At 33.3% G+C, this 12,042-nt stretch overlaps 1 protein-coding gene and 1 long non-coding RNA gene across 6 annotated transcripts; both read left to right on the forward strand.

The window, feature by feature from the left end:
• The first annotated feature begins 264 nt into the window (after nt 1-264).
• LOC142236779 (uncharacterized) lies at nt 265-2,028 on the forward strand. 2 transcript variants are annotated; one of them, XR_012722192.1, is made up of 5 exons: nt 265-313; nt 442-592; nt 658-1,072; nt 1,137-1,465; nt 1,530-2,028. It is a non-coding gene; the product is annotated as an uncharacterized LOC142236779 (long non-coding RNA). The 2 variants fall into 2 exon arrangements; XR_012722191.1 differs by having other exon boundaries at nt 275-592.
• A 1,929-nt stretch (nt 2,029-3,957) lies between these two features.
• On the forward strand, nt 3,958-10,169 carry akirin. Of its 4 annotated transcripts, none has more exons than XM_075308064.1 (4): nt 3,958-4,116; nt 6,911-7,414; nt 8,552-8,708; nt 8,775-10,169. In XM_075308064.1, exons 2-4 carry the CDS (start codon nt 6,971-6,973, stop codon nt 8,783-8,785), a joined length of 612 nt encoding a protein of 203 aa, XP_075164179.1. In that variant the 5' UTR covers nt 3,958-4,116; nt 6,911-6,970; the 3' UTR covers nt 8,786-10,169. The 4 variants fall into 4 exon arrangements, with proteins under 4 accessions (XP_075164179.1, XP_075164180.1, XP_075164178.1 ...); XM_075308065.1 differs by having other exon boundaries at nt 3,964-4,106; XM_075308063.1 differs by having other exon boundaries at nt 3,965-4,184.
• Nucleotides 10,170-12,042: the final 1,873 nt, after the last annotated feature.

Raw genomic sequence — 12,042 nt, forward strand, 5'->3', positions numbered from 1 at the left:
TTATTATAATTTATTTAAATAATGATAACGAAGAGATACTACAACTACAAATTGTAGTGAATTGGTTTAACAAATCTATATAAAACTAATAATAGTAATAATAGAAAAAAATAGTTACATATTTAAATAACTGTTCATTTAGTTATGCAGCAACATTTGACCTTTATTCCAAATGGAATAAAGTGATGGTTTTTCAGATGTTTTATGCGCTTTACGTCTGTAAAGTTATTCCGGAAGACAGTGCTCGAGTCGAACATATCCCAATAAACACAGGATGAGCGTTTTTCAAATGCAAAAACTTTTCAGTTTGAGGGTAAATATAATTTTCAACATAAATTCAACTTGACTTGAAATAGCTCATCTTCAATAAATCTTCAAACTGTTTGCGAATTACAACCAATTTGGCAAAATGTTGACGAAAACTTTGAAAATGTGTTGAAGATAATTGGAGAAAACTTTGACAAAACACTACCCTGAAATGCAACGAAAAAACCACATGGTTTTCAATACTACTTTGGACAACAAAGTTCGTGGAAGAAATACAAAAATGTGGAAATTTTTAATAATCAATTGAAATTGCTTATAATAATTGGTAAGTAAAACTAAAACACGAAATGAAAACTTTAAGGAAGTCACTAAACTCAAATCTCTTTGCAGACAACTAAAATATTTGGATGCTGATTCTTGGACACATTAAGAGGCTGGCCGATGAAAAATGGTAGTGGCTTATCGAGAAGAGAAAGTTTCCATAAATCAAAGTGCAACCAAAAAAAACTTGGTATTTATGCTTTTCCATATCAACAACTACTGGATGATAATTCGCAATTCACAAAATAACAAATTAAACCGATGATGCGATATAAATTAAACTATCGATGTGATATAGTTTAATTTATATCGCATCATCGGTTTAATTTGTTATTTTGTGAATTGAAATTGCTGGAAATTTATTCCAATTATCTGGACATCAAGTTCCTGAAAATTGCCAGTATTTTAATAACAACAATTTTGTAACACCAACGTTCTTGAGGAAATCACGAAGTACGTGGTCAGTTGGAAGAAATAAAAATTGGTAAGTCAAAATAAAAAGTGAAATGAAAACATAATGGAAATCACAAAACTCGATTGTTTTGCAGAAAACTAAAATCATTGGATGGTATATTCTTGGAAGATGTTGGCCGATGAAAAACCGATGAAGGGAACAATAAAGAAAAGTTTTCAGAAAACTTACAAAGTGCAATCAATTAAACCAAAGTGCAACAATTCCTATATCAAGAACTTCTGGATGAAAATGTGCATCATCGGTTTAATTTGTTATTTTGTGAATTGAAATTGCTGGAAATTTATTCAAATTATCTGGTCATCAAGTTCCTGAAAATTGCCAGTATTTTAATAACAATTTTGTAACACCAACGTTCTTGAGGAAATCACGAAGTACGTGGTCAGTTGGAAGAAATAAAAATTGGTAAGTCAAAATAAAAAGTGAAATGAAAACATAATGGAAATCACAAAACTCGATTGTTTTGCAGAAAACTAAAATCATTGGATGGTATATTCTTGGAAGATGTTGGCCGATGAAAAACCGATGAAGGGAACAACAAAGAAAAGTTTTCAGAAAACTTACAAAGTGCAATCAATTAAACCAAAGTGCAACAATTCCTATATCAAGAACTTCTGGATGAAAATGTGCATTACATCAATTTACATCCCGTCATCAGTTTGATATTTTGTGATTTCCTCTTGCTGGAATCTATTCTAACACACAAGCCAGCAAGTTCCTCGATAGTAATTATTTCAAATTGCCAGCATATTAATGACACCAACATTATGGAGGAAATGGAATTATACATGTAAAAATGTTTAAGATATTTAAAGTTGTATTCATAGTTTTATTTATTAATACTTTTAATAAGATAATTACATTTTGATTGGTATTATATTATTATTTTTATATATTATTAATGTTATTTTTAAGATTATTATATTTGTTAACGAAAAAAATAATAAAATTTACAAAATCCCTAGAAATTTAGTATTGACTTTCAGTTAGAACTAGGATTGACTTTCATACAAATTGTGGTTGGAAAGTATTCGCAACAATGGTAATTTTTTATTTTTCTCACATTGAAAACTGTTTGAGAAATTATTGAGTAGCGATGCATTTCAATTTGAGGATTACAATTGAGAAATTATTGCTATTGTGTTGAATTTTACTGTTGAGGGTAATGTCTGTTTTTTGTTGAGAACGCGATTTTCTCAACAATTTCTCAACTTGAATATTACCCTAATCCTTTGAAAAAATGTTTGAAAAATTATTGAATTTTAGTATTTTTCAAACGTTTGTGTTTATTGGGATCCCACATATTGTGCACATTATAAGTTAAGTCCGAAGGCATAATCGATACTGCTGCATGTTTATGGGATCGATAACACATTTACCGATTATTTAGTTGGCGATGACTAAATAATCGGTAAATGTGTTATCGATCCCATAAACATGCAGCAGAATCGATTATGCCTTCGGACTTACCTTATATTGTACACAATATATGGGATATGTTCGACACGAGCACTGTCGTCCGGATAAACTTATAGTCTGTAAAGCGCATAATGCGATCGATAACAAATTTACCGATTATTTGGTCATCGCAGAGAAGTCGTATCGATCCGACACACTGTAAGATTCTCTACAAACACCGACATTCCGTCCGGAATAACTGATAGTCTGTACAGCGCATTAATGTTTCCAAGAATGCATCATCCAAAGCACCAAAGATTTTAGTTGTCTGCAAAGAGATTTGAGTTTAGTGACTTCCTTAAAGTTTTCATTTTTTTTCCAATTATTGTAAAATATTTTGAGTAATTTCAGTTGATTATCAGAAAATTTCCACATTTTGTATTTCTTCCACGTCGCACAAAGTAGAATTGAAGACCATGTGTTTTTTTTTTTCGTTGCATTTCAAAGTAATGTTTTGTCTAAGTTTTCTCCAATTATTCAACACATTTTCAAAGTTTTCGTCAACATTTTGGCGGTTTGGAAGCAAACAATTTGAAAATGTATTGAAGATAACCTGTTTCAAGTCAAATTGAATTTATGTTGCAAATGGTATTTACACTACATTCATCTAGTGCGTGTCACATTCATCCAATTTTCCTTGTAGATGAATGTGTGTGTGCGAGTACACATACGGGTTTGTGTTTGTATTGATATATTTACAAATAAGGTGGGTATTAAGTTCGAGTTTAGCCCCTAATTTTCACTAAAGTGAAAACTAAATCAGTAAAAAAAGTCATAAAATTGTACATATTTGTTGCAGATTTCATTATAACTTGACGGGGAATATCCCAAAGCAAATTATCACAAAGTTTGTATTCCTTAAAATGGATTATTAAAGAAAAGTAATCGTGAAAAAATGACGATTTTAGCGGCTGAACTCGAACTTAATACCCACCTATAGCTGTTAAATCCTCAAATCTACGAAATCTCGCTATTTTGCCAGTCCGAACAGTTGAAATTTGTAAAGAGATTTTGGTTCTAAATAGCGAGATTTCGTGTCTAGTGCGAACGCAGTATTATGCGCTTTACAGACTATCAGTTATTCCGGACGACAGTGCTCGCGTCGAACATATCCCATATATTGTGCACATTATAAGTCGAGTCCGAAGGCATAATCGATACTGCTGCATGTTTATGGCATCGATAACGTATTTACCGATTATTTAGTCATCGCCGACAAGTCGTATCGATCCGACACATTGTAAGATTCTTTACAAACACCGACATTCCGTCCGGAATAACTGATAGTCTGTAAAGCGCATTACCCTTGAACTGAAAAGGTGTTGCTTTTGAAAAACGCTCATCCTATGTTTATTGGGTATATAGAACCAATTGGGGGGTTTTCTTAAGATTTAGGGAAAGAATGCAAAAGCAACTGGCAACACTGTGTCAATATGAGTAAAGTGAGAACAGTAGCGATATACAGTTGTCATTGTCATCAAAGTTTTGGAAAAGCAAGAAAATTGCTGGATTCTCTAAAATCACATTATTGTGAAAAAATTTATATAAAAAACTTTCTGGGTATTTAAGTGGCCTTTCGCTATCGCAAGTACGTGAATGTAAGTGGTTTGACAACAAGTTTTGATCGAAGAAAGGTTTAACAAAATTAATTTGCATCACCAGCTATGTAAGTATTTGTGAACAGTGGCTATTTTCGAGGTTCTGTGAAATTCCACATTTTTTGGTATTGATGTTATCCATCTTCCATTTTGTAGGTTTTTTTTTTGTTTTCTTTTGTTACTTATGGCATTGTCATATATCTTTTATATGTATGTGTGTGTATGCTAGTATATGTAAAGTGGGAACAGAGAGTTATTGTACAGTGGTCCTCAATATAAAGCACGACGACACAAATTTTGCCATTTGGCAGATAAAAATTTCTTTATTATCGGCTTGTTATTAAAAATCGAAGTCGAATTGACCTGTATTGATTTTGAAATCGGTCCAGACTTAAATATAACTCCTATAGTTACGATTTATATAAAGGCCCAATATACTTATGCTGTTGTTAGTAAAGTATATTGCGCACACCTTGCCAATCTCAGTTCTATGCACCTCAACGTATACTTATGATTCTAGCGGAATCTTAATTCATGCCAATTCTTTTCTAAGGCAGTGCATTTTTAATACTGATACTGCATCGCCTGGAAACTACATTGCCATTGTCAGATACGTTTCCATAGTTGTTATAATTTCAAAAGTAAGTTATATAACGTTACATTAATCTTCCTTCTCCAAATAGTATACACAATAAAGCCTACATACTTGTTCAACAAATATCGTTGCGGAAGAACTAACGGAAGCATTTAGTGTTCGCATGGAGTTTCATCCACTCTGCTACCTGCATCTGGAACTCATTACCATCATAAATCCAATTCATTGGCAAAGATAATATTTACAAGAAATCCATTTTCAATTATTTTTCCAAATCACTGAAGCTACATTGGGTCCTTACATTTTATTTTTGTTTTTTTCCTTAAGTTTTGCTTAATTTATTTATTTTCGACTTTTAACCATAGTCCTGTTAACTAGCTATCAACACGGCTCACATACTGTAATTATAAGATTATATCTTGTATGTGAAACTCATAGGCTTTATTTCAATTGTCTATATGCATAAGTTTATTATAATTTGTAGTTAAAATACCCACAAATTAAATGTTTAGTAAGTTATTGTAGGAATATTTGTTATATACTGACATTAATTTCTTCTTATTGTTAGGTTAATTTGTGGAACAATTTTTAAAAATGTGTGAGTGATGTATACCTCTCAACTACTAAAAGCAAAACTGGGCAAGTGTTTGGTTTGTCACTCCAGACAGCAAGCCCAACCGCAAGGCAACTCCAGGGCAGTGTTTAAGCGCAACCTGAATTCCTGTGTCAATTTAGGGACTATTCTACTTCGATTCGCCATCGCTTTGATATAACTAAAAATTGTTTATCCCAATATATGCTGTTGCAACGGTGGTGAAGCTCCACATGGGAATCTTTGCAATTTTAAGCGTTATGCGATAATCGCATCAATATAACCATAATTTTTCATTATTAATCTAACGGCCAATTTTAGAATTTGTGGAGGGCTCAACAATTAGAAGGAAAACATGTATCGTTAGACATGAATTTCGAAATATGTATACGAAATTTATTTGAATGTAATTTCTTGGAAACTGGAATTTGTGAACATTTCATCTATAAATATCAAATTTGATATGCATTGGTGCATATTTGTTCCTTGTATTACAAAGTATTACTTTTACAAAGCCCATGAGGATAATGTAGCTTAGTTTTAGTAGAGTGAAATAAACTATTTATTGCATATTTTTTTTTGCCTGAAATACGTGCTGTTATAATTATTTGTTTTCACCGTAGCGGACGATTATGCATAATTTTGAATGTTGCAACATTCATCACGTACAATGAATACATTGAAAAGACTTCATTTGCGATTTAATTAATTTTATTGCAATGAAATTTTAAAATTTAGCTCAGCATTTTTTTCTCTTTATCTATTCACCCTATTACTTCACGAAGCATACAATGAACTTTTGGCTGAAAATGCAACATAACCTCCAAACTAAAATAATAATATTAGCTGGCAAGATAATTCGTTCAGGTATAAATTTATCGACTATTCTCCAAGAAAAAATGATTTACATGGTACAAGTCATTCGGTCTGTTGTGCGCTTTATTACTTCATTGTCGTGTTTATTTTTGGTAAATATGGCTGCACATTTTACTAAATTAAAAAAAGTTTAGTCGTATTTCGTACAAATGGTATATTTTAAAGATAAAAAATTAAAGTAAAGAAGTCAAAAAAGCCTAGTTTTCGAGCTAAATATTCAAAAAATATTTTTTTCTAGATATCTGCCGTGCTCGATTGTCTATGATCAATCGGGCAACTTGCTCTATCGTTTTCAATCTATTCTCAGTCTTAATCTGTCTCCCTTTCCGATGTGGAACACATTATTCCTAGACCGTTCGACCAGTTGCAATATGCTCATGTTCACCAATGTTGTTCCACAGACGCTTAGTGTGTACGTTTGATATGTAGTGTTAAAAACTTCTACTTTCGTTCGATGAAAATCCAGGCGAGAAGTAATTTTTAACTTTTTTAATAGTAGCTTCAGGAACCATTGTTTTGCCATTTTCTATTAAACAAACGGCTCCAGCAAATGCTATATCCTTGTCGTCAATCTTTATTGTTTATATTTCTTCTTATCTGTCGCACGTTATTATGATCTTAGTTCGTGTACGTTTTATCCGACCATGTATGGTGCATTTAAAACATACTTTATTCCTACTTTACTTTATATTGTACACCATGTACAATAATATATTCAATTAATTTTGCAGAGAACGGAACAAAGTAGCCTGTGCTTTACCGCAAATAGCTAATTAAGAATCTACTAAAATATGGCTTGTGCAACACTTAAGCGTTCCTTGGATTGGGAAAGTATAAATCAGCGGCCCAATAAACGCCGCCGTTGTAATCCATTTGGACAATCAGGAAGCAGTGGATCTCCTTCCCGTTCTGCATCAATTAATGGTGGTCACGATGGACATCCCGGATCCAATCCACATTCACCAAGTAGCCGATTTGCCAGAGAACCTATTCCAAGTCCTTTTGCCGATGCCAGTTTGTCAAAAATGTCACCAGACAAAATGTCACAAAACATTCGCGAAGAAATAAAACGCTTGCACAGACGTAAACAGTTGCCCTTTACATCTGCAGCTTTGGAACGTATGCAAGATTCAGAATCCAGCGGATCGGAAATGGGACCCGACAGTCCTAGACGCCCTGACAGCCCACCAAGCATGGTTCGCAATCCGGAAAAGGCATTGTTTACATTTAAACAGGTAATCCCCAAATGTTATTTCAATACAATTTACTATGGTTACTCTTACTATACAAAGTAAAGTTGGTATTGTAGGTGATTTTGACCCTATTATTATGAAAATTTTATTTTAATTTATTACGAAGAAACTAAGCCTACAGGCTAAACAAAAAAAACAAAATTAACAAAAAATACTTAGGTCGACTTAGACTACAGTGGTATATAAGGCTCTCGAAATCCACATCTGAGATCAGAGCAGTGTTACGTCTTCATTTATTGCGAAATAAGATCATGAACAGCTACCTTTCACTTCTGAACCCGGCACGCAGTCAAGTACGAGTCAAAAGGTAGTACTTTAACAGGGTTTAAATAATAATGCTAATCACTCAATCCAGAATATGATCGTACGTCACTCGTAAACGGTACTATGCGAGAAGCATATTACCAAGTGTGACTCTATTGCACTGAAAAGTGACTCCGACTTCCCCTTCAAGTATGAATTTGAATGTGGGGATATATTTAATAATTCAAAATTACGACAAAAAATTATTTTTATAATATTAACAAAACTGTGTATCTTCGTCATATCAATCGCGATGCATCTTTTAGATGCTTAAAAAATAATCTATCTTTACATGAAGACTATATAAATCGGTGGTTTATGTATATAGTAGTCTATAGAAAACGCGGACCCAGGTAACAGATTCATAAGTCAGGGTTTTTACCTAGTGTGGATTGACGTACACTTAGAGCGATTTTCGGCTTGTTGTACGCTCTAATTTTAGGACCAGGTTAAGTCTGACTGTTTAATTGGGACCGAAGTATCACCTTAAAGTCTCCACACATTTCCTTCCTTTAATTTTATTTGATCTTTGCAATTGTAGAACTCACAATTACTAAATTACTTCATTACAATTTCAAGTTCACTAGCAGAAAATTCGTAAAGTAATTAATAACGTATATCTGAACTTTCATGGTGGCATCGTTTGAAAGCCAACTTATTTACTTGCCAAAAAATATATAGAAATATTTCATGATTTGTATGTACTTTAATCTTTCTTCCTATTTAGGAAAGAGCCATATAGCAAACAAGAGTATATCATTTTGTGACGAGACAAACATTTTTAATGTTTCTTTTTTTAATTTTGAATCTCTATAGGTGCAATTAATATGTGAGCGTATGCTGAAAGAACGTGAAGATGAATTGCGTGAAAAATATGATGCTGTGCTAACAACTAAACTTGCGGAGCAATACGATGCCTTCGTAAAATTTACTTATGATCAAATACAAAGACGCTATGAAGCTGCTCCAAGCTGTAAGTAATTCAAATATATTTGGAATTTTAGAAAAATTGTTTACTACACAATTTCTTTTATTTTAGATTTATCATAATTTTTGGACCTCAAGCGTACCAATTAGTTTCTTTTGTTGACGCTAAGGATCTACACCTCTTGAAACCTACGTCATATACCGCCACATCTGTTTCATTTTTTACAAAAGTTGCACTAATCGGCTACACAACTCCAAACATAATTGCAGCAGCAACATTCTCTTTCATTATTCATTATTTTTGACAATTTTAGTTTTTCTTCCGTCAATGAATTCGAATTCAATAAGAAAAACAAAATATTTTTTCTCACAAAAGAAGTATCAGATATAGTAAAAACAAAAATAACTAAGAATTAAATGTTACAACAACAACAAAAAATGACACCTCATTATACCTGCAGGTTAAAAATAACAACCATATTTGCATACCACTTTATTTTTTAATATTAAACAAAAAGAAAAAAAATCAAATACAAAAATGAAATAAAAAATTCTGGACTGCTACAAAGCGGGTGAAGTGAATTACAAATAATTAAAACGTATATTACATACAAGAAAACAAAAAATACTAATAATTTATAAATTAGTAAATAGAGTTAGTAAGATTATAATGCCACAGCAAAATCCATACGTGAATATATGATTCAACAAAAATACAAAAGAAAAAACCGCATCAGCCAAGCCCTAGGACATTAAACCCCCCATATTGATTCCTCCTAAGAACATACTACATATATTTATATACAATATTGAAAGCATATAAAAGCAGTCTCCGAAAATCACTCTTAAAACGAACCTGTTATTCTAAATTATATGACAAATAAATAAATGCTTATGGGCTATTGTTGGCACAAAATAAAAGAATCATGGTTCCACCTTCTACCTACTCTCAATTTTGTAGGTATATGCAGCGCAGTAGAAACAGGAGAAAAACAAAGAATAAACCTCAAAACTCCACAAAGTGAATATAAGAATATAAACCTAGTTTTATAGATCCCAACATAAAATCAAGGAGACAGAAGATAAAAATATATATATTTAAAAATATCGGATATTATACCGCATATATTACTACTTATCTACGCTCTTCGCGTATGTATTTCATTTTATAACTTAATTTCAATAATTTCTTTCAAATATTCGTAAAAAACATATTTTCTAAAAAAAAACATATATTTGTATTAATAATATGTAATAGAATATTATTACAAGCAAAGACCCGGTTTAATGTGGAGTATTCGTTAAGTCGAGAAATGCACATTGCTTTCATTTGCTTTCTTGGATAATCATTAGACTTACTATTATAATAGTTTTTTTTTTTTTAATAATTTGTAACAAAAACATATATTTTGTCATGTATTCTATTGTAAAAGAAAAAACTTTTCTATACTTTAATGATTAGAGAAATGCCATTTTTTTATAAATAATAAAAAGAGACAAATTTTAATATGTGTATAGATTGTTTGTTGCTGGGTCAGTTCGAATAAAAAGATTTGTGCAACAGGTCAAAAAGCCCCCCTTATTCTATGTTCATTTCACAGCGTCTAAACTTATAACCAAACCTGAACACTAAACTGTCGATCTTACAGCAACTTATAAAATAAAATAATACGCTATTCCCCTATCTCATACAAATGCTTTCTTTGGACCCATTGAAATTAACAAGGATGTCCAGAGAATGAAATGTTTCAATGTATTCGAAGACTATAATATACACCCAAAGAAATTTGTTAGTAGGGACAGCAGAAAAGTCTGCTAAAACAGCAGAAAGTCTGCTGAAAAAGGGACAGCAGTCACTGTTTGCTGAAATAGCAAACATTTCCTGCTATTTTTTAAGCTCGACTACACTAAATCATGTTTTATTTTGGCTGAAACAAATAAAAATATAAACTTTGGAGCTATCCTAACATAATTAAAACAATATTTTATGAAAATCTATAGTAATTGATTAAAAATCTGAATATTTATCGAATTGAGACATAACAGTAAACAAAATGTTTGCTGATCGTATTTATGAGCTTCTAAGTATATTACAGTACTAAAATATACCAAAAATTACTTTTGGTTCTTAAATATGCTTTGGGGAAAAATGTATAACCTAAAAATGTTATAATTTGTTGTTCATTAGGCTCTGAAGTACAAAAATATAACAGCAGACATCGACTGCTGTTATTTGCATACTTTTTTCTATGAGTGTAGTCTACCAATTCTCGCATGAAATTACTTATTCATGTATCCATCAAGTGTCCAAAAGCAAACCCGTTGACGAGACAAAGGGAGCTTGAGTTTTGAACAGCTCGTAAAAAAAACAAGAACGATCTAAAATCAACGAATCTTGAGAAGGAACCTCCCAAGAAGCGCCGAATATAGTCAAAAGAAGTGATCAAACCGTTCAAGCGAATATAGGTAGCGAACTACTCGCTGCTATAAACCTCTATACAATAAATTATTACTAATGCATGCATTTTGTTACATGAATTCTACAATACGCTCCCTGTGAGAAATTTGGGACAGGGCCTAATTATCAGGTATCAAAATCATATCTATCGTAACTGTAGTCTCCTTTTAGACAACACCATCGCCAACTGTGACGGGACGGCCCTCACTGCAGTCGGTTCTTCGTACCGGGGTCGACACAAGGACCACGTCCTTGTCCAAGGACTGCAACCTCCCCATGGGAAATCAAGTATGTATAGAAAACCCTTCCCCACCCCTTTCCCAAATCCCATCCAACACCCCATCCTATTCCCCATCCCTTTTTCCCTCCTGGGCAGAGTCTGCCAGCCAGTCTGCTCAGAATTCTTCTCCTTCGTGCTGGCGACATTGAAAGCAATCCAGGTCCAGTGAAGTATGTGTGTCCGGTCTGTTCGCGGCAGGTCACGCGCGGAAGTTACTCCGTGATGTGCAGCGAATGTCACAACTGGGTACACCTGCGTTGCTCGGGACTCAGGAATGTAGGAGATTACAATCCTGCATTCAAGTGTCCCACCTGTGTGAGCTTGCCCCCCATGTCGCCCCCCCCTGTAGTCACAACAGTGAGACCTTCTCGAGTCGTGACTGCAGACCCCACATCACCTGTCATGACCCATCCCCCCACATCATCACATAATACAACCACATTGACACTTTTGCCAAATCCGAGTCCGTCCGTAAATAACAGTATAGCTGGTCCAGAGACATGTCAGGCTTGCAGAAAGAGATACACAAAGGCAGCCAAACCGGTTAGGTGTTCCATCTGCAAGACCTCGACGCACCTGAGATGCTCAGGTCTCAGGAATTCTGACCAATATACCCCTGACTTTGTTGGTACCTGCTGCCGG

Source organism: Haematobia irritans, chromosome 4, assembly GCF_050003625.1.
Source record: "Haematobia irritans isolate KBUSLIRL chromosome 4, ASM5000362v1, whole genome shotgun sequence".
Classification (NCBI taxonomy): Eukaryota; Metazoa; Arthropoda; class Insecta; order Diptera; family Muscidae; genus Haematobia; species Haematobia irritans.